General features: G+C 41.9%; 1 protein-coding gene across 1 annotated transcript in view; it reads left to right on the top strand.

The window, feature by feature from the left end:
* The window catches only part of SULF2 (sulfatase 2), a 117,020-nt gene that overhangs the window by 83,470 nt on the left and 11,295 nt on the right, over positions 1-22,255 (top strand). The window contains exons 7-12 of the mRNA XM_017832305.1: positions 1,581-1,731; positions 3,636-3,811; positions 5,566-5,694; positions 6,635-6,691; positions 7,375-7,504; positions 16,734-16,946. Coding sequence (XP_017687794.1) covers positions 1,581-1,731; positions 3,636-3,811; positions 5,566-5,694; positions 6,635-6,691; positions 7,375-7,504; positions 16,734-16,946 — 856 coding nt within the window. The remainder of the gene's footprint in view (positions 1-1,580; positions 1,732-3,635; positions 3,812-5,565; positions 5,695-6,634; positions 6,692-7,374; positions 7,505-16,733; positions 16,947-22,255) is intronic.

The following is a 22,255-nucleotide window of genomic DNA, read 5'->3' as shown; positions in this document are numbered from 1 at the left end:
ATTCTGAAATTCAAGAGACTATTAACATTGCAGAGACAATAAACACCAGCCCTTTCCTCCCTGTATGAAGAAGCCTCCACTTGCCATGTATGCACATTTTTCAGATAGCATCTAACAGAGGCTTTCAGCATAAAGCATTTCACTGTCAGATTATTAGCTTCATATTTATATTAAATCTCTCAAGACTACCTGTCACATTCAAAGATATATTAGAAACACAGCATTTTGATAAGTTTCAACTTATTGTTTATCTTCATAACTTACCCTGCTGCTCTGTTGCATACACAAAATCAAGGGTAGAATTCTGCCAAACAGGAGCTGAATGTATCAGGAAATTCTGTTGTTGCTAAGAGGAAAGTGATGGAGTATCTGCTGTTCTTTCCTGTGTTACTGTGTCACCCTCTGGGCTTGTGCATTTGCATAGAATGAGTTTATTGCTCTGAATGAAAGAAGGAAGCCTAACCAAATTACTTAGGAAAAGTAATCTTTAATATTTTAGGCTCTGCAGGCAATGTGTTTGAGCCAGGGTGTGAAGAAATTGTAAAAGGTGTTTTTCAACCTTAAGTAATAGCAAACTTTAAAGGGATAGACATAGTAGGTAAAAATAATATTTCTTGCAAATGTAAGCTATAATATAACTTCTTAGGGAGCTGGTGATGCAGAGAGTTGACATCATGGTAATAAACCCTTATTTAGGTTCAGCTGACCTAGAGCAATATAATTGTGCAGAGAAAAGCGATAGCTGGGACTCCCAACAGTGTGAAACTATGGACCATCAGTTATATTTTTCCTTATCACTTCAGTGGTGTCCCAGGACCATGAGAACTTGGAGGGGCAGTGATATTTCAGGAGGACATTGAACCCAGTTCTTGGGATTTTGCAGAGACTTTAATTGAAGTTTCTGATGATCACAAAGGATTTGGTGGCTGTAATGTGTCTTCAAAGTACAACCCTGTTTCCCTTCGCCCCTGCTTTTCTTGGCAGGTCTTTAACATCCATGTGCATCCACTTCTGCTGCTCACATGCAGTTGGATACCAGTAGGCAGAGTGCCTGTGCCTCTCTGGTGCATGAGATACTCAAGTAACCAGTCATGCTGAATTCCAAAAAACTGTTAAAAAACACAGTAGAACCTTTTCAGCAAGTTCTGTAGTTATCTTTAAACAGCTTGCACAAACCATAGTATTTGGTGCTGATGTGGACAGAGTGAAAGCAAAGCAATTAACACCTGAGGAGGAGCTCTGTAATACATGCTTCATCCTGATCATACCTGTGGCCTTCAAACTTCTGAGGCTGGTCTCCTGGCTTTGAGATGTATCCATGTTAGTCTGAAGTCACTGCAAAAACAAGGTGTATTTACTCTTTTCGTGGATTTTGTTCCCCTCAGAGTTGTTTTCATTCTCCCATGTTTCATAACATGAAAGTATAAGACATTTCCAAAGTAAATCTAATATTTCCTTGTGCACCTCGGAGATTAAGGCCTATGGTGTTGATCAAATAGAAATTACTAATATTCATTACTGTGGCTTTTTTTTTTTTTTCTACTTGGCTAAAGCATTCTGGTTTTCTCTCTGTTCCTTAGCACTCCCAGTTATAACTATGCTCCAAACCCAGACAAGCACTGGATCATGAGGTACACTGGTCCCATGAAGCCCATACACATGGAGTTCACTAACATGCTGCAGAGGAAGCGCCTGCAAACACTCATGTCTGTGGATGACTCGATGGAGATGGTAAGATCACCAGTGCCCTTTTTTGGTTTTTTTGCTAAACAGGTGCTTCTTTCTTGAGTTAAGCTCTACCTTGTCCTGTAGATGAAGGTAAGGGAGAAAGGAGGAGGAGGAGGACTGCATCAGTTTTCTAATAGTGTGTGATCCTCTCACCTCAGATCATTTTGGCTCTTTATTCTGTGTATAAGGATCCTCATCTCCTGAAGACAGGTACCATGAGGTGCTTGGTGTGAGCTGATTTGTTGCCACAGAGCCACTGCTGAGTGAGGGGAAGAGAAAAGGATCCCCTTAAAAAAAATATATGTCCTAAAAATGTGCCCTCTGATAGAGAAGAATCATCCTACAGTCTGTTGGAAGTAAATACCTAAATGTGTGCTTGTTCTGATCCCCTAACACTGAGTTTCTGAGAGAAGAAAACAACAGCAGCAAAAAGTGATGTTACAGAAGTCCTAACTCTGTAATGATGGAATGATCTCATGGTAAACCCAGCCCAGGATGTTAAATGGTGGAAATAAATAAATAAATACATAAGTTGGTACATTAAAAAAAATTTAATTAAGTCTGCATTAGGTAACAATGAGATCTCTTAATGCAGACTGAGTGTCTTCAACAGAAATGTCTGAATTCACTAAAACCTAAGAGTGGTTTTCCAGATTTAAAAGGCAGATTTAAAGGAGTTGCAATTTACTGCTTATCTCTTGGCATTCTTATTCAAAAATGGTAGAACATAAAATAAGTGGAGTGCTGTAAAGCAAAGATGAGATTATATGGGTGGCATTGCATAAATTTGTTACTGATGTCTTATAATTACTGATTCAGGCAAGTATGATCTCTGTCTCATGTTAATGAACCTGTTCAGATTACCAGCATTAGGGGAGATTGGTGATTTTACTACAGTGTTTGGATTTTATATTCAGTAAAATGGTTTCACTCTGGGTGATTAACTGCAGGCAAAATCAGTTAGGTTGTTTTCTAGTTCTAGTTACCAAGTTAGCCTGACCTTTTCCACTGAATTATATGTGTCCGATAGTCTTTCAAAACTAAAAAGAAAAAACAACCAAGTGCCTCACACAAAACAACAAAACCACCCCAAGCACACACAAACAAACAAAAAAACGCAAACGAAACAACCCGTAAAAGAAGCAAAAATAAACCCCCAAACCAAGAACGTCAGAGTTTGTTTTCTTCTGTGCTGATGGGTTCTGGGTGTGTGTGAGGCACTGCCTTGGTGGTACCTCACCACCTTCGTACCTTTGCAAGGCAAAGCATCACATAAAAATTGATCTTTGGTGCTCAAGTGGATACATGTCACATAAAGATGCTCCTGTAAATCTATAGAAGCAACCACAGAGTTAAATCTCATCTTAATTCTCCATATTGAGAGAGTATGACTGGATGTTATTTATCTGGAAGGTATTGTGCAAATATTCTGCATAATGAGAACTCATTTATCCAAAGGCAAGATCACTGAGCGTTACTTAAACACGTGTGAGATTTCAAATGCTGTCATTTTATTGAAATTGTTTTCTGCAGGAAAAAGATAAAGGTCGAGAGAAAATTTCAGAAATGGCACCTTGAAACTCTTATCTCTGTTACTGTGTGTATTTAGCACTATCTTGCCAGCTCTTATGCAAAATGCTGAACCCAAACACTTGAGGGTGGCACGCTAATGTGTTCTGCCTTACAAGAGAAAACACAAGTGTGCCTTGTAGTAGCCACGATATTCAGCCAGTAAAATTAAGATGTGATTATGGATTATTCAGAGAAGTGGTTCATTGTGATAACTCAGTGCCAACCTGGGCTGTTGTAATTTATTTGTTGCTCACAGGCAGAAAATGATAGCCAGTATTCCCCATCAAAACGAATTTTATGTTTTTTTTTCCCTTTTTTTTTTTTTTTTTCCCCAGATTTACAACACGTTGGTTGAAACAGGAGAACTGGACAACACGTATCTGATATACACAGCAGACCATGGTTACCATATTGGGCAGTTTGGGCTGGTGAAAGGGAAGTCCATGCCCTATGAGTTCGACATCAGAGTTCCCTTCTACGTCCGAGGTCCCAACGTCGAGGCCGGGTCCTTGTAAGTTCTTGGCTGCCGTGTGTGTGCGTGTGCAGTGACCTGAAGAGTTCTTTATGTTCACACCTCTAGCTGTGCTGACCCGGCAGCCAAGTGGAGGCACAAAGTTCTGCCCATCCTGACTGAATTCCGGCTCATCTTTGGCAGAAAGATCTGTCTGCTCACAAAGCAGAGCTGGCAGCACGTGCTGGTGCAGCAAAGTCAAGGCCATTGCTTTTTTTGCTTGCATGGGTGTGCAGCACAAGCCCCTCCTCTTTTGAAATATGTCCATTCTTTTATGGAAGGATTATACAAATTATACAAAATTATACACGTAACTATGTAGTTTTCAAGTTAAAGAAATATGTTGTGTCACGTTCACTGCCACAGTAGGTAATTATTGCTGAACATCAGAGTCACTTGTTTCAGCTTATAAGGAATAGTTCATATGTTAGCATGCACAGAAGGTTCTTTTTGGTTCATTCTTTGAGACTACATGGTTAAGGCTGTTGGATGCAGTGTGCAGAGTGTGCCTGTTAATTAAAATGGTAGCTTTGATCAGCTAAGAAATTATGTAAATACACTTTCTAAGCAATTATTTCAAATAGCAAATATTTACACTTAAGTAATGATTTTGGACAGTGCCATAATTTACTGCCTTGCCTTTATATCAGTGTACATGTTTTAGCATAATTAACACACAGTCTTCCACACAAAATTCTTCTTTTTGCTGCAGATGGATCTAGTGTGTAAAACAATAACAAATAATTATTAAAAAAAAAAATCTCATTCCGTATACTGGTTAAATTCATTGGTTCACATTATCTGTAGGCACAAAAATGTTAAATTCTGTAGATATTGCAGTGTCCCTGGTTTGTTTTCAGCAGTTATCCATATGAAAAAAAAAGCAACATTACTTCCCTAAAAAGCAGGGAGGGATTCCTCAGCTGGAATTAAACACGTGACCTCAGCACTGAAGGAGTTTTGTCTGCAGCAGCCCCAGAATTTCAAGTGAGCTGAAACAGCCTTCTAAGAACAGGCTCTCTTTCCCTTTGACTGCAGTTCTTGACCTTCCTGGAGAGGGAATGCTGTTATGGCCCGAGTGGACTGAGCTGGTGTTTCTGCAACATGTAGAGCCAGAGACCAGCCACATTATGTCTGCTCTACTTCAAGGATCTTTACACCCAGACACCCATAACAGCTGTGAAATCTTCCCATTGAATTTCATTTTTCAGAGACTTCTGAAGATGAAAGAATAGGAAGCTTGGAGGGGAGAGTATTTCAGAAAATAAATTGATCTTCCCTCTCAGCCTGATTTTTTTCTCTAAATGGTGGAACATCAATCATCCGTGTTTTGTGTGAACCTTATGTTTTTCCTGCAGAGTAATTGTCATGACTCCCTTTTGATACCAACAAAATTTTAATGGCAGTCACTGTAGCAAGTCATTACTAATCTCTCATTTCTAATACCAAATATACTACATCATAATTATTAGTAATTAAAATCAAATTAGGTACATCAATTTAATTCATCATCCATGCTCTTGTCAGTGCCTGTTTGCTCACTCACTCAAAAATGTAGTAATTTTTAAATAGTGTCTCATTAATTAGTGTGAATTTAGCAGCTTCCTTCTGTCCTGAATTTTTTGAGCTCGTGTTCTGCACTGCCATGTATAGCAGCCCATCTGGTCCCATCCTTCCTTTGTCTGAACAGAGCTGGAGTTGCTTGGTATCATTACATGGACTTTAAACTGGATTCTCCTCTGTGTTTTTTACAGGAATCCTCACATCGTGTTGAATATTGATCTCGCACCTACGATTCTGGATATTGCTGGGTTGGATATTCCCTCTGACATGGATGGTAAATCCATTCTAAAGCTGCTGGATTCGGAGAGACCAGTAAATAGGTAAGGACTGGAAGTGTGTGTGGAAACATGTATGTGTTTGTGCAACAGGCTGAACAAGTGTTCAGCAACATGCACCAAATTTAAAGGAAAATATAATAAAATTACCACCTATAGGACTACATAATTCACTGGGAAGTCTGGAGACTAGTTGACCCACTTCAGTTATTTTCATTTTGGCATATTTTCATTTTCATGTAGTAGATGTATGGCATATATGGCATCTCTATGTACTAAATATAGTCTGTGTAGAAGAGAGGGCTACATGTGAAATCTTTACCTATGTGAGTTATAGATTTTCATTGTCAGCTACAAATTTCACTTTGAATGAATTGTAGAATAATTGAATTGAAAGGGTTGGTTGCATATCAGACTATAATATAAAGACAGGCTAGAACTCAAAACTGCAGTTATTATTTAAGACTTTCCATCAATAGTTTCATTGGAAGAAGGCTGAGGAAGAGGATTAGATTGGATGCTTGCTAGAGAAGATCAGCAGAGAAAGGGAAGGAGATTTATTTGCTTTACAAGTAGTTAAGTGGAGGGAGAAGGGGAAAGGAGCAGCTGCTTTAGAATAGGCTACTTGGTGGGTAGTGTGAAGGTTAAGAACCCAAAGTTGAGTCGTGAAATCCGGATTTAATTTGTGATCCTTTGTGATGGAGGACGATTCAGTTAATCCACTGTGCCTTAAACATGCTTATGTTGAAGAAATTGCACTCTCTGAACCTGTTGTGGATTTTTGTCCCTGTGAGAAAAGTCTGTCCTGTGTTTGCTCATGGTTTGCACTGGAGAGGTGTATGTGCCTGCTTCCCAGAGCTGCATGTCCCTTGTGCAGTGACATGATGTGTTTCTCATTGGAACTGGGGATGGGAGAGAACCCTGGGGCACAGCTTGGTTACTGGGTTTGTGGGAGTTGCTTCTTCCTCTCCTCGTTTCCTCCTAGGTTCCACTTAAAGAAAAAGATGAAGGTGTGGAGAGACTCGTTCCTTGTGGAAAGAGGGTAAGGAAAGTGTTAACCACAAAGCCCAGTTTTTTAAATAGAAGGACACTGAATAGCTAAAGCCAAAGCAGCACTCTGCCACAGTCTAAAGCCATTTAGCTGTGCCAGCAGGGACACGGCTGCAGCCTTGCCTAATGGCACTGATTGGAGGGGATGTATGGCCTTTGCCTACAGCCTGCATAAATGTGCTCTTGGGGTGGGGGAAGGGAGTTTGCTTGCATTGGGAGATGGAAAGGCATCCCATTTTGCTTTCAGCTGCTGCCCTCCCCACCCTCCTGCTTGTATCATGGGAGTATGAGCAACCCTCCTTCTCTGCGTGTTCACCTGCGCCCCTGCCTTAATACATCAGTGGGGGCACGAGGGGTTTGCAGAGTGCAGCCCTGTAGGATGAGGAGGATGTGGTCTCCTTATATTGACTGTTGTCACTGCCTGCCAGTCAGACATGGAACACAGCCTTGATTTTGTGTGGTTTTGTATGCTCCCCAAGAGCATGACATGAGTAACTTGTGTGTTTATCAGAGAGGCCGAGTGCTGGTTTCTACTGGACTATGAAGTTTTGGCTACCAGTGTTGCTATGGACTTGGAAAATAACATGCTCCTCTGAGTCTTTTCAACAAACTGCATTTATATCTTGGAATTAATGTAAAATTAATGTAAAAATAAATGTTATTCTCTTCCCCCAGTAAACTGCTGCATAAGAGGGAGAATGAGAAGGTAGATGCCCAAGAAGAAAACTTTCTACCCAAATACCAGCGTGTGAAAGACCTCTGTCAGCGAGCTGAGTATCAAACAGCTTGTGAACAGCTTGGCCAGGTAGGGCACTGTCCCCCTGACTGAAAGTAAGCAGTTGTAGTTAGGCCAAGCTTAACACCTTCACTGTGGCAATGTCCTTCACCACGTCGTCCGTGCCAGCTTATGAATCAAATGGCTCTGTGGCCTTTGCTCAAAACCATATTGCAGCATCTGTGAGATTGACTGTCAGTCAGGAAATTCTGATTCAGGTGTTCTGCATTGGTTTCAGGTGGTCAAGAGACCACCCAGGCTGTTTTAACATTCTGTTCCCCAAATAGAATGTGGTTTGGGCTTCATTCTACAATGTACCTGACAGATTGGCCTTCTCCAAATACATATAGTTTGCTTTGCTTTGAATTCTCTATTTAATTCATGTTGTTGATGTTGTTATTTGGAATTACATGTAATAATGGGAAACTGACGTTCTGTTAACTCAATATATCTCTCCTCTGAGCAAAAATAGACTGGGAAAACACACATGCAATTATGACTGGAGGCAGTCTGTGATATGGGCATAAAGCTCATTGATTTTGTGTCATTTCTCTTGTTGCATAACTGTTCTGGGCAGATAGGAAAATATGTTCACTTTAGATCCACGTTACGTAGAAGAAATTCGGGGGAAAAAGCTCTGGAGTGGTATCAATACGTGGTCTTGAAATGCAGAGGAGAGGATTTTGGAAATTACGAGAGCAGTGCAAAGGCAAAGCACAGCTGACTCCGTGGATAGAGTTCCCCACTCCTGGAGGAATTCTCATCCTCTGGAAACACAGCAGAATTGACTCTGTGCCACTGCTCTCATCCAGGTGTGGGTCCCAGTGCCCCTTCCAAGGAGTGTGACACATTCTGCTGTGGACAGAGTGGGGAAGGTCACTGGGTCCACATGTTACCTGTCAGTTCTTAGACTGGCATTGCCTCATCTCCTGGCAGCTCAGGGGGCTCCCAGGATGAGTCAGGCTGTGGAACATCTGTCCATGCAGGCACAATCTGAATGGTTCACCAACACTACAGTCAGGAATGGACTGCTGAGGCTACAGTAGTTCATTTTTTACTGTCAGAGACCAGACTTCCTTCCTCTGGCTCTACTGATCCTGTAGTTCAGTGTACCTGTGAAATGAGCCCGTTGTTACTTAGGTGTTTGGATCCAATTCACATGTATAAGAATTTTCCAGGTGCTCTTTTCTTCCTAAGGCTTCTTTGTCAGATGTAGTATACTGAGAAACTACAATGTCCTGTTCTTCCTAAAAATACTAAACTTGAATATTACATGCAATGGTTTATTGTCATCAGATGTCTCGAGCTGCAGTTTTAGCTGTGTGGGAGCAATTCGTTGTTTTATGACTTCAAAATGTTATTTGAGGAACTGGGGGAAAAGTTACTGTTTCTGCTACAACATCATTCAGTAAGTAGTACAGGGAAATACAGCTTTTCTTTTTCCATCAGTACTGTCTTTTTGAAAGCTGTTTCAACTTCCTCCTTTTGTCTTTGTCTTCCCAAATATTTTGAACGTTACTGTAAGAACAGAGGGGAAGAGAGACTTTCCAAACCCGTGTTGTCATTGAATCTGTCACTTTGCATAAGGTAACTTAGCTGTGTTCAGGCTTTCTTACTCTAATTACCACATGTCTCAGTTGTGGAAGAAAGGGGGAAGGCCCTGTAATGTCTACACACATTCACAGGCTTACCTTTTCTTTCATGGGAGATAAAGTATCTGTGACCTCTTTAAGAAGCGGGTATAAAACGTCAACTCTGCAGTCAGAGTTGCCAATAAATTCTGAAGTAAAGATGTGCTAATAAGAGATGTGTGTGCTGCATCCTCGTTGTCAGGAGACAGAGGGGAGAAGAGTTGTTTTGAGCAGTTCAGTCAGACGTAATTGGAAGTGATGGGATGAAATTGAGCAAAAAAGAAATTTACGTTGGACATCAGGAAAAATTGCCAAACAGTCAGGTCGATTAAAGTCTGTGAAGGGCTCTCAAGGGAGTCTCAATCCATCTCACCCCTACTCTAGAGAGAATGTCCTAGTAGTCTGTCTAGACAATAGGAACAGTGGGAGATGAATGTGCTTATTTGAGGATAAACTGTGCCTAAAGATGGGTGCACCCAAAAATCTTTTCAGAGTGAAGCAAGACTAACCTCTCCAATGACAAATGGGTGTTGTCTGTTTGCTGGTGCTGCTCACAGCTCTGCACAGTAAGTAGAACAAGCCCAAATTAATAACATGCCACTGCCTTGGGGGAGTTCATGGTATGCAGATACAGTGGTTATTTAGCAGATGTCTCCTCATCCTGCAGCACACTCTGTTTGGTAGTATCGGGAGTGTTCAGTGCAAAAAGGGAATTTTCACATCCTGATGCAAAGGTGAAGAGAAGTCTGGGTCAGAATTAGTTGAAAGCTTGCTGAAGTCATTGGGATTCTTTCTTTTGACTTAAACAAGATTGGGGGACCTGCTGTTTGGTGCACAGAGAAACCTGAGCAGTCCCAGGGAACGTGAAGTGTGAGCAGGAGACAAAGACTGAGGAGGAGAGTGAAGGACAAGAGAAAAGGACAGAGTTTAAAGTAAAGGAGAGGTAAAGAAAGCTTTGAATGTGAGGTGGAGAATTTGAAATTCTGCTTTGTGAGTGTGCAAGGTTGTGAATACAGTTCTGTTACCACAGAATGATCTTCCTTTGCAAATCTCTGTCACCCTCCTTGACTTATAATTGTTTTGGTAAGAGAGCACCAGCATCATGGAGAGGAGGCTATTCAGACTGTTTAAAACCTTGTTTCCCAGTCCATTATGTAGAATTTTTTTGGCAACAGTAATGTATGTAAATTCTCCTGGGTGCAATGGGAATCTGTGTGTTGCCATGTTCTCTTTTTCACTTAGTGGGGTTTGGTCTGTGTTAGTTATTTGCATCCAACAAAGGGTGACTGTAGACTCAGATGAAGGAGCAGTTCAGCATTTATATTCAAGGATTTAAAAGAGATGAACTCTTCCCACATGAAATAAAAAACATTTATCCTGGTACCTAATGGCTTCCACACAGATTTTTCTCCTCAGCCTAGTTTGGCCTTTCATTCTAAACTGATTGGTGAGTGGAAGCTGACCCACTTTTATCTGGCAGTCTGCATTAATGTGCTTTTGTGGAAGCCAATTATGATATCACCATTGCTCAGTAGAGTACTCCCAGCAACTCCACAGTATCATAACAACAGCTGCACAAAATCTCCCTCCAAGTAATTTGCCAACTTTGTGCACATTTGATAAACATGCAATACCTGCAGCAGTGCTGGTTGCTGTAGGGAATCTATGTTGTGCTTGTAAAAAAAAAAAAAAAACAAATTAAGAGAGTGTGATTTTGTCTTTAGCTGGACCTGGTGTAGTACAGTAATATTGCCAACTCATAAAGAAAAATAGTTGTGTGAATTGACATCATTTCCTTTTCAAATACTTTTTATTTTCAGAGCTTTATTTACGTGCAAATCTGATAGAAGTAGAATTTGCTTTTAAATAGCATAAAAATATCATTTTATGTGGCAGTTTTCACAGGAGAACATTCAAAACACAAGCACGGGCACTGGGTTTCCTTCAGATGTTCTGCAAGTGAAAGGTTTGGCACACAGTCTTCCCTCCAATCACTTTGTGCTTTGCCAGGATCCTCAAGGGATATTCTCTTTTGTAACTGGCCTGAAGATACCAGAAGCAGGTCACTTATGTGCTTGGTCCCCCCAGTTCTCTCACATCCCAGGGGAAAAACTCTTGTGATGGGTGTGTGCCTTCCTCAGCAGCTCACAAGTGGCCCCTCTAGATCATATTCCTGCCACCACAATCATGACTGGCCATTGTTTAGTGCCAAGGGAGGAGCAAGATAAAAAAATTGCTTGTATATTCTCTATATTCTCCTTTTCCCGAGGCCACTTGGACTTATATCAACCTGGCCTAGGAAACAGTGTCAGGTTTTATAAGGAATTTCTTTAAAAACTGGGAAGAAAACTTTTGATCTGTCTGTCTGTTGTGGTTGTCTGGTTCTTTCTTAGCTAGCAGAGATATCCTGAGGTTAGTAAAGAATTTAGGTTCTGTTGATAAGAGAAGTGTATCAAGCCAGCTAGAGCCCAGATAACTTTAATAGCTCTTTTGGCAGATCCCTGGAGTTCCTGAATTTCAGCACAAGTTGCACGAGATCAGCAACTTTCAGGATCGAGCTCTTAATCTGTGGTTGCAACAAGAAATGACTTGCTGGTAACTTCATATGCTAAAAATTTTATCAGCCCTCCAACTGATAAAATTAGGAGGCAACAAACCATGAAAATTAAAATAATGGTGATTTATTAAGGTTGTTATCTGAGGATTGTATTCCCCATCAGGAACAGTAATTAACAGAACTGTTTTCCTCCTTCAGCTAGAAATAGCATGTAATGATTTCCAGAGGCTATTTTACTTACAGGATTTTTTTGCTTGTTGCTTCACAAACCCAAGAAATTTGTGTTTCTTATTAAAGGAGATTTTTTGACTCCTTGTCATTGCAGTGGTGGTTGTTGTAAGTAGCTTGCTAAAATCAATACCAACATTTAATAAAACCCCCCAAATTTTCAAATATCCTGATAGGAGTAGCAATGTACTTTAGTTCAAAAGAAAAGGAGCTGGAGGTCAGGAGATTGGCTACAGACTCAATGTGGGACCTCAGACAAATCAATTCCCCTTTTGATGCTGCTTTTTCCTCCACCACTAATGTAATTTCTGCTAAGGCTGCACTCACTCCTCAGCTTCTGCAGTGCCTAACACAGCAGCTGGGACCATTTGATACCACAATCCAATTATTATATTAATAATAAATGAATGACATAATTGCAATCTTAAAATTAGCTGGATACCTGCTTTTTTTCATTTGCCAGCTAGTTGTAATTGTCCCACCTGCCTCACTTCAGCTACAGTTTGTGGCACTAAAAAGCCCTCAAAATATTCTGTCAATAAATTGTTCATCCATCTTATAATTCCAAGGTTTGAGGGGTGTGTGGTGTGTGACAACTGAAATTGAGCTGGGAGTTCAGAGGTCCAAATCTCCAAAAATCATGAGTCAGTGTAATGAAATAAGGTCCTGTAGGAATGAAGACCAGGCAGTGCTGTTTGTGTACTGATGACATGAAATGGAGGAAGCCACACTCATCCTTTGCCAGTGGATGAATGGGGAGGAGGTCCAGGGAGAAAGGGGGAACCCAACAAAGAAGTTTAATATAATTAGAAAATAATACCATTTGGGAAGAATTGAGGAACTGGGCATATTCAGTCAAAAAAATAGTTGAGAAGAGGGGAGTCTGTCTGCCTGAACCTAAGAGATGTAGAGAAGATGGGAGCTAATTATTTTAAAGTCAACAGGAGCAGAGTAGTGATGTGTGTGAGACAAACAATGGGAAATTCAAGTTGTCTGTTCCCTGAACCCTGTCCCACCTGAGCAGCAGGACAAGCTGCCAGCAAAAGCAGAACTACTTCTTGTAGAGTGAGTGTGTCTCTCTGGATTTTGCTGTTTTGTCCTCATTACCCCAGTGAAAAATAACACAAGGAGCAAACCACAGCAAAGGAGAAGAGCTAACTAAACTGTCACTGTGCTCTTTCAGACAAGGAAATAAATGTACCCTGACTACTCATGAATCAGTTTAGACTGCAAGTCAGAATATTTCTAGCCATTAAAGCAGTTTGTCTGTAGCTCACCATCTAATGTGGCAGCAAGGTTGGGTTCAGAAAGCTTCTGCATAAATTAAACACGACAGATATTACTGAAGTGTTTTTTTCTCAGGGTGCTGGCAAAGACAGAAGATTTTATTATCCTGTACAAATGTTGATTCCTAGAGCCCATATTGGTAAAACTGTTAGGGAGCCTTGCTGGCAGCTCACTGATCAGACTGTTTCACTTTTAACTTCTCTGTGAAAAGGAATGGAATCTCTTTCACTTAGCAAAAAGAGGAGCTGATGAGACACAGCATGAGGAATTAGGGCTCAGCTCTGGAAGCTGGGTGTTTCAATGGGATATTTTCTTAGCAAGGCTTGTGTGATCAGCCCTTTTCCCCCCCCCAGAAAGCAGTGTCAATTGAGAGAGACTCACTGAGGGAAAAGAGTGAATTGTAGGAAAAAATCCTGTAGTCATGGCTATTTATTTCTGATTTGGGCCTCAGATAATGACTTTGAATTAACATCTGTGATTGCTGTAGTGGTAAGAAAGCACTGATGCACAATAGTGCAAAAACCACTTCATGGCACTGAAGGCTGGGAAGGAAATAACAGGTTTTTAACACATGGAAAAATACAACCTGTCTTTTTCTGCTAAGGACTCATGTGCATGTTCAGGGTGAATGAGGGGAACAAGGCACCTGTTCAATCTACAACTGCTGCCATTAAGATTCACGTTTCATACATAGTGGAGTCCTAATTTACCCTTGGGTACATGTAGCAGGTAGTTTGGGCTGGAGGGGAGAACACACCTTACAAACTGTGGGTTTGGGGTTTGTTTTTTTGCCTTTGCAGTGTACATTTGAACAAGATTTCTGTTCACCACCACCAACTTCTCCATTGAACTAAAGCCCAGACTCTTCTGCTTTGCAAGCAAAGGGCTGGGCAGCATCAGTGGGGTAGGGGATGGAGCAGAAGTGTCAGAACAAGCCCAGCACAGCTGGTGGCAGAGAGCAGGAGCTCAGCAAGGAACTTGGCCTGCCTGGGGGTGGGGGGAAACCTCCAGCTGGAACAGCCTCAGTGTTTAAATGAGGTGTCCAGAACGTTTTACACGATGTGAGCTTGATGGACTTCAGGACATATTGCAAAAGCCATTTATTTGGTGGCTGTTCTGACAGGCCTTGCAGGAGCAAAGAAAGGCTCTTCCTTTGGAATTTTGATATGAGCTGAGGTGAAGATTGTAGGGCAGTCTGGGTTTTCCACTGACTCTTGACTGGTGTTAAACTCCCCTCCCTTTCAAGTGGTAGCACTTTTGGGGTGTTATGAGCTATAGAACTTGATTTAGGAACACATCATTTGCCCTAATGAAGAAAACACCTGAACAGTTTGGTGCAGTGAACTGTGGAGACTTTGTTTTCTTGACTGGTTGAGTTAATCCACTATTTATAAATAATTGTGTTTTGTTGCTGGATAATAGTTATCATGTGTACCTGTGAGCCAAAGTATCTCTGGGGCGCACTCTGAAGTTCTTCATATAGAGATTTTATTATGTAAGTGATTATTTCTTGAGAAATATTTTAGTTGTTGCCAGGGTTTGATCACAGAATCAGAATGGTTCATGTTGGAAGGGACCACACTGTTGAATCTCAGACACATTCTCACATATGCCCAGATCTATTTTGGGGGAAAAAAGTAAAAGCTTGAGACTTTCTTTTTTTTTTTTTCCCCTCCCCTGCTTGTGTTCAATGTTTTTCTTTAAAGTAATTTATGTAGCTCTGCACTGCAGTCATTCAGCAGTGGGCCTGTTCATGCATACAATGTACCCTTCCAGCAAAGCCTTTAAGATGTTTTCACTGTAGCATAAAGCTGCACTGGAAAGATTTAAACTGCACCAAAAATTAAAGGATTTTTTTTTTTCTGGTTCACCTGGAGGGGAGAAATGAGCATCACTTTCTTGACAAGAGATGAAAGAAATAGAGAAAAAATATTTTTGGGCCACACATCAGAGCACTTGCTTGCAGTAATTCTCATCGTGGCATTTGACTTGCCTTCTGTTGAATCCTCATTTTTCATGCATTAGACACCTATGGCACAGAGCTCTACTGAGCAGAAAATGCAGTTTGTGTGTATATTTTCAAAAATAAAGTTGAGATTAATTGAAGTGGGAAACAGCAACAAACATTTTTACATCTCTCTTTGTTGTGAAAGGAACCTCTGCTTATTCTGGTGAAATAACTTTTAGTTCAAACCTCAGTCTGTGCATCAGTCAATGTTAGGCATTTATAAAATTAAGAGAGCAGTGGGTAAATGTGTAGTGCTCTAGTTGGGGACAGTCATGCAGAGGTGTCTGATTCAAATGTCTTATTCTCAGTGTCTCTCCTTGATTTCCTGTGATTCCTTGTGCTGAAAGTGAAACCAGGTTTATATGCATCAGTGCAAGGCTTGGGAGCTGTTTTTCCTTCTGTCCTTTTATTTGGAAGATTCTCAATATTGCAGTGAGTCCTGGAGGCACAGACTTGGGATTTTGTAATAGGAAAAAGGAGGAACTCTTCTCAAGACTCAGCAAGAAGCTGAAATGTTTTGGAGAGACTCCATTTAAAGCAGTAGCAGCTGCTACTACAAGGTTGTGGGGGGTTTTTTTGTATCTTGAAGCCTCTGTATTTGGTAGAGTGTTGGTAAATTAAGGAGTGGGTGAAATCATTTTGGGAAGTGGGTACAACTTCTGTGCCAGGTTGAAGGCAGCTGAGCTGCCTTGCCCTCAGTGCAGCTCTGACAGCAGCACAAAGGGAACTGTGAGCAAGTTACTTCAGGTTTTGAGTAACAAAGGGTGTTGGAGATAAGAGATGAGATTTTCCTCTAGTTTGAGTGCAAGAGGGAGAGGATTCTCAGCTTCAGAGGCATCCAGTGCAGCTCAGCATTGCCAGTCTAGCCCAAGGGCGTTGAATGGGAAAAGCTATTATGAGAAACACCCAAGACAGAGATAAACTTGTCCAACTACAGACTTCCACAGATGCTCTGAGCCTTTTAAAGGTCAGTTAAGAGAAACAGGCACTTCTGCAAGGCAGTCCTGGAGAACACTCCATGCCTGGAGGTGTTCAAACCCAGGCTGGATGGGGCTCTGAGCAACCTGGCCTAGTGAAAGGTGTCCCTGCCCATGGCAATGGGGTTGGAATGAGATGGTCTTTAAGGTCCCTTCCGACCCAAATCATTCCATGATTCTATCTGGAGAGCTTCCACAAAGTTGAAGGTTTTGGTCCCACTGAGTTGTGGGTTATAAATACATTGAGATTATCAGGATTCTTGGTTTATGCCACAGTTATGCTTCTCAAAGTTGTCGCTTGTCACCTCCGTGTCTTTAGCTGCAGTATTGATTTTGTTATGAAATTTCCATTGTTCTGCCTCCAAGAAACGAAACGAGAAACAAATGTGAGGGTGTTCCAAAGAGTTCCTGGGCTGCCTGAAAATGGAAGATTACAAAAACTCTGGTTTGGTAGGAGGTGACAGTTGAGCCCCAGTTTGCTGCAACGAAGAATATCTGATAGATTGCTGGAGTTGGCCATTAGACAGAGCACAGCTGGGACAGAGTTTCAACGGCCAAATTTTTCTTCCAGAAATGGCAGTGTGTGGAAGATGCCAGTGGAAAGCTCAAGCTGCACAAGTGCAAGGGAATGGCCAACTTGGCAGCTGCAGGCAACCGCAAAGGCACCTCCAACCTTCTGCCCAAGTATTACAGCAGGAACAGGGAGGAATGCAACTGTGAGGAGAATGAATACAAACTGAGCCACGCTGGACAAAGGAAGAAACTCTTCTCCAAGAAAAGTAAGTGAACCCACTGCATGTTCTGTCTCTGCCTGGGGAAGCTGTTACAGGTTTGTTCCCTGACGGGCACAGTCATCCTCACTTTCCTGGGCATTCTGTCAGTGTGTTTCCTGGGCATCCTGTCTGTGGAACAGTGGGCCTCATGTTGGACAATCAGACTTGAAAATATTTCTGTCTGTAGGAAGAATGTTTTGTTCTGGGAAATGCAGTGCACACACTGAAGGGGCAAATTGCACGTGGCTGTTTAGGCCATGGAACATGAACAGTGTTCTGCAGCAAATACTCCAGTTTTCAGTAGCTACTGCAATGTTTGGAGGTGCTGCTGCAGTAATTTATTTTTAATAAGGATGTGTGTGCTTTGTTACAGAAGCTGCTTGCTTCTAACATCCTTTCCTTGTGCTCAGTCAGCAGAGACAAGGCTGACTTTTAACCAGAGATAACGACCAAAGGGGATGACTCTGTTTCTAGTTCCCTTGGCACAGATCAGGTGCTTTCTTTAGAAAGTCCATTTTACTGACCTTACTCAGACTAACACATATATTTGAAGTATATAGCCTAATTATAGATTAGAGGCAAATGGAAGCACAGAATTATTAGTGACTTGTAACGTTTCTTTCGTCTCACTCCACAAATACAGAGCCTTAATTATTTAGCACATTAGTCTTTCTATATAATGACCTGGCACAAACTTCAAACAGAGAGTTTAAATTGATTTTCTCCCATTATATTTGCTTTGCAAGCTGATTAGTAGCTACTAGGCTAATTTTTAGTTGAAAAAAAAATTACTGGTTCCAGGGTGAAATTACTCAACTATACTTGATGTTTAAATATGTGGCACAGCAGATTATCTAGTGTTATTTAAACACTGGAACTCGCACTTAATTGGCTACTTCCTTTTTTAAAGTCCCAGAGAAGAAAGTTCAGTCCTGGGGATTCAGATAACAGGTGAAGATTGAAGGCACTTAAATGAGAAGAGGAAAACAATTTAAGTGAAGGCAACATAATGCTTATCTGATAGCACTTAACACTCACTTAAGTACTTTCCCTCAGTGCTTTTCTAAACATTACCTAATTTCCACAACATCCAAAGGAGGTGGTTAAGTGCATAATTACCTTTAGTTTATGTGTGTAGAGAGGCTGAGGTAAAAGGAGTGAAAGTTGCTCCCTCTAGCAGAGGAATCAGAATGGTGTTTTTTCCTGTGTTCTGCTCAGAGGAGGCAGAGTTTTTACACTTCAGCTCCCTCGCCTCCTTGGACCTAAAGGCATAAACTTCAGCAGCTCAAGATAGGATCTTGCCAATTACGTTGCCATTGCCTGTGTCTTAAGTAAAATAATTGTCTCTCCCTCTGCCCACATCCTGTGCTCTGCAGGGCAGAGGTGAACTTGGACCTGTTGGCAGAGACTCTTAGCTTTGCTGTTGGCTATTCTTTCCCATTCACTTATCTAATCTATCCCACCCCAGATGCAAATGAGCACAAAGCAGTGCAAGTCAAGGTTTTCCAAACATCTTATTTGGAAAGCTGGATTGTGTATAGTAAGAGGGGGACCTGGATACTCCTGATGTGTATTTGGATTTTTATGTTCCGTTTCCACGAGACTTTGGGGTAAAGTGCAGTCTGTGCTGGGTTGTTGAGTTCTTAGGGAACCTGTGGGGTTGGTTACTCAGAATTTGGTGAGTGCATGAGGTTATCCTGCAGCCCTGTTTGAATGCCAGTAAATTCATCAGATTGAACAACTGCTAAATAGAAAATAGACATTTCAGACTGGACTGGGCTCATGTCCTCATTAATGCTGTAATTCCCAGCAGTAGTGTGGTTTTGAAGGAAATGCCCCTGACCATCCACTGCCTCCTGTTGTGTGCAGCAGAGATTTGCAGAGGGCAGTTTTGGGGGATTCTAATCTACAGACACGTGCAGAAATCCAGGTTGGATGCCCTGCACGTGTGGTGCCTCAAGCATGTTGCAAACCCTAATGGGGTACAAGGATTGGCCTTTCAGAAAGATTAAACCCACTTATGTATAGTGAGAACAAGTGGTCTAAAAGGCCAGACTAAATGGCTGATAGAGGGGCTGGGGCACCAAATGTTTTGATAAAGTAATTCCTTTCTAATTGCTCGTTTTCAGGTGTACCAGTGCTTTTAGCAGGCATCAAGTGTTTTTTTAAATTGAGTCAGGTCAGTTTTAAAATGGGATCATGTCATGTATGTGCCATTTGGGCTGCCTAAAAAATGCATAATTTGCCCACAAAGCTTTTAAGTGCCAAAACCACATAAGCATTAATATTTGGTGTGTCTGAGTTCGGTGTCAGGAATGTTTGAATTTTTGCATACGTTTTCTTCAGTGTGTTTTTATTCTTATAAGAAAGATGAAGCAGAGCTTTGCAGTAGGTAGAGAGTTTAAAGTACCAGTGAGCTCTTAAAATCTTCGGCTGTTTTGTGGTCTGCTGTGTTCTTATTGCTGTGGATTTGATCTCCTCCTCCTGTGATGGGCAAGTGTGTGTGATTAAAGGAATTCTCAAGCTGCATGTAGGGAAATGATGATAGGCCACACGGGTTTGTAAACAAACAGAAGTGTGTACAAAGGGCTTAGTGCATTATTATTCCAATTTTCCTGTCATTCATTTTTCTTTTGAGGTAATCTCAATGCTGGAGCAAAATGGCATTCTTTGTTGTTAAAAAAAAAAAATCAGTTACTTTCAAGATAATGCATTTTGAAGTATGATCTTTCATAGCAGTTGTGAGAAATGGGATACAAGAAAATTTTGTGGGTTAGGTGTTTTTTCCTCTTTGAAATACCTAGGGACACAGGTTCAAAACATGATTTCTAGAATTCCTGTGGCACACAGTGCCCAAGAAAAAACACCTCTAAACTTTATTTCTAGACACTGGAGATATTTTTTTAAAAGAAAGTCTTTAAAGTGCCTAATTTTACTTTGTGTTATGGAAAAAAAAATGCTTTTTTGTCTACCAAATGCAAAATACATAGATGTTAGTGGGAAATGTTCCTTTGAGGTTCCAATGAAGACAAACATGCTGGCTGTGTGATCCAGGAAGACCCAGCTGGATGAATGGGGCACTGAATTCAGTTGATTTTCTTGGCTTAAGTATTTCAGGGCTCCGTTTTGGGGTTTGGCTCAGTTTTGGGGTTGCAGCCTCTCAGCAGTGCCATCTTTAAGGCAGGTGGTTTCTGGAGTAGCTGAGGAAGAGAGGCATTGGGACTCAGCTTAGCAAAGCTAAACTTTAATAACTTGAAGAAGGGAGTACAGATGTTTTGGGCCAAATATTTAACAGCCCTGGATCTCCTGTTTTTGGGCTGTGTGCAGAGGGAAATCGATTGGAGAGTAAAACGTGAACCTGGGGGAGGGTTGACGAGTAAGTAATTAAACACTGGTATTTATGCCTGCAGTGCACTTTGCAGCTGGGAGAGCACAGCACAGATGAATATTGATCTCATGAAATATTTTAACCACTTCCTCAGAAAATGATAGAGTTTGGTGCTGATCCCAGCATGGAGTCAGCACTGGGGGTGGGATAAAGCCCTACAAGCAGTCCTGTAGGAGCTGCCTCACTGCAGCCCTGCTTGTCCCCTGCAAGGCTGTCTTGGTTTGGCTGCAGAGAGAGGAGGAACTGCTGGCTCCCAGCTCCTCAGGGATGTGTGTGGATGACTGTGGAGGTCCAGCGTGCTGGATTTGGCATAATAGACCTGGAAGGAAGGTAAATGCTTAGTTGGGGTGAGCTGAACAAGATGAAACGAGGGAGTGATTAAAGAAATGGGAGTTTATACTTTGAATCTAATTGTTAGGGTGTAGCTTTTTGGAACTTTCTCCTACATCTGAAAAGATGGGAGTTTCCTTCTCGTTTAGTCAAACATTTCCTGAATGGGTGCCTGAAGTGAGGCTGGTCTTTTGTGGCTTTTTTTATCCCTTCAGCAGTGACTCACCTGGCTTACTATCAGCAATAAACTTTGAGCCACAGGTGGAAAATGTGCAAAGCCAGCAATCCAGCTGCTATTCTACTTTCCGTGTGTGGTGCTGACAAAAATACAGTGCTTGGCCCAGTTTCAGGTGAGAGGAGATGTTTATTTCACTTCCCACAGTCTGCAAAATGCCTTTTGAGACTTTGCAGTCTATCTGAAGTGAACGTAAGGCTTCTTGAAAAGAAATCACTGCATCAATGCCAAAGCATGACAAGTATTTCTTTTGTCAGTTTTGGTTGTTCTACCTCAAATTTCCCTCTTTTTTTTTTTCCCCCCCTACTTGCTTTGCTGGGGAGATTAACCCCTAGAGAAAGCTGGTTTTTCTATGGGGCTTGGGAATGCAAGAAAGATCAGTCAGATCTCATTTGGCACATTGGTTGAGTTTTCCTGTGAGCAGGTTGCAGAGGGAAGTCCCATCTCATGAGGTGTGTTTGTCCGTGTGAAGGAGAAGTGACTGAAAGAGCCAGGGGCTCAGTTTTCCAGTAATGTCTGAGGTAACTCCAAGCCTCATACACAGAGCAAAGCCTCAGGCTCCCTGGGGCAGGGAGCAGAAGGGAGTCTGTGGTACTCAGGTTGTGCTTTTTTCCCAAAGGAAGGAGGTGATTGTGCCGAGTCCAGTGAGTGACTCTCAGCAGTCACTGGTGGTGAGCAGGAAATACAGCCAGAGGTGGACCCATCGTGCAGCAGGGAAGTTTAGATATACATTCAGATTCCATGGCTAGGTTGTATTTGTACCATTCCAGACCAAACAGAGGAGGAGTTCTGGGGATTTGAGCTGGAACAGAGAACTTTGGAAAGCAGTCATGGTGAAAAGATCAATGAGAATCTCATGGTGCACAGTGGCAATTCCTAGCAAATGTTTCATTTTGCTTTTGGGCTGCAGGTTCAGAAGCAAAGTCTGAGGGAGTGCAGAGCACTGGGGGGTGGTGCTTCGTGGAGAAACTCATTGACTGGGATGCACGTCAGGAAAATAACTGTGAAGCAAAGAATCAGATTTGGATATTAATCCCTCCTGAAAAAAATCAAACATCCAGCCTTGAAGATGAACACAGGATTGAGAAAAGGCTCAGGCTGAACACGGGGGATACTGGGACAAGTTCCTGGAAGCGCTGGGGGATCCTGGCAGAGGAGCGTTGTCGGGAGGGCAGCGGAAGGGGAGAGCCTGGTGGGTGGGGGTACCCGGTGTGAGGGGTGGGGGTACCCAGTGTGATGAGTTGGGGGTACCCGGTGTGACGGGTGGGGGTACCCGGTGTGAGGGGTGGGGGTACCCAGTGTGGTGAGTTGGGGGTACCCGGTGTGACGGGTGGGGGTACCCGGTGTGACTGTGGGGGTACCCGGTG

The sequence above is a fragment of the Lepidothrix coronata genome, unplaced genomic scaffold, assembly GCF_001604755.1.
Source record: "Lepidothrix coronata isolate B3197 unplaced genomic scaffold, Lepidothrix_coronata-1.0 Scaffold201, whole genome shotgun sequence".
Lineage (NCBI taxonomy): Eukaryota > Metazoa > Chordata > Aves > Passeriformes > Pipridae > Lepidothrix > Lepidothrix coronata.
Note: the sequence above shows the minus strand (reverse complement) of the source record. Positions and strands in the feature narration are given on the sequence as shown.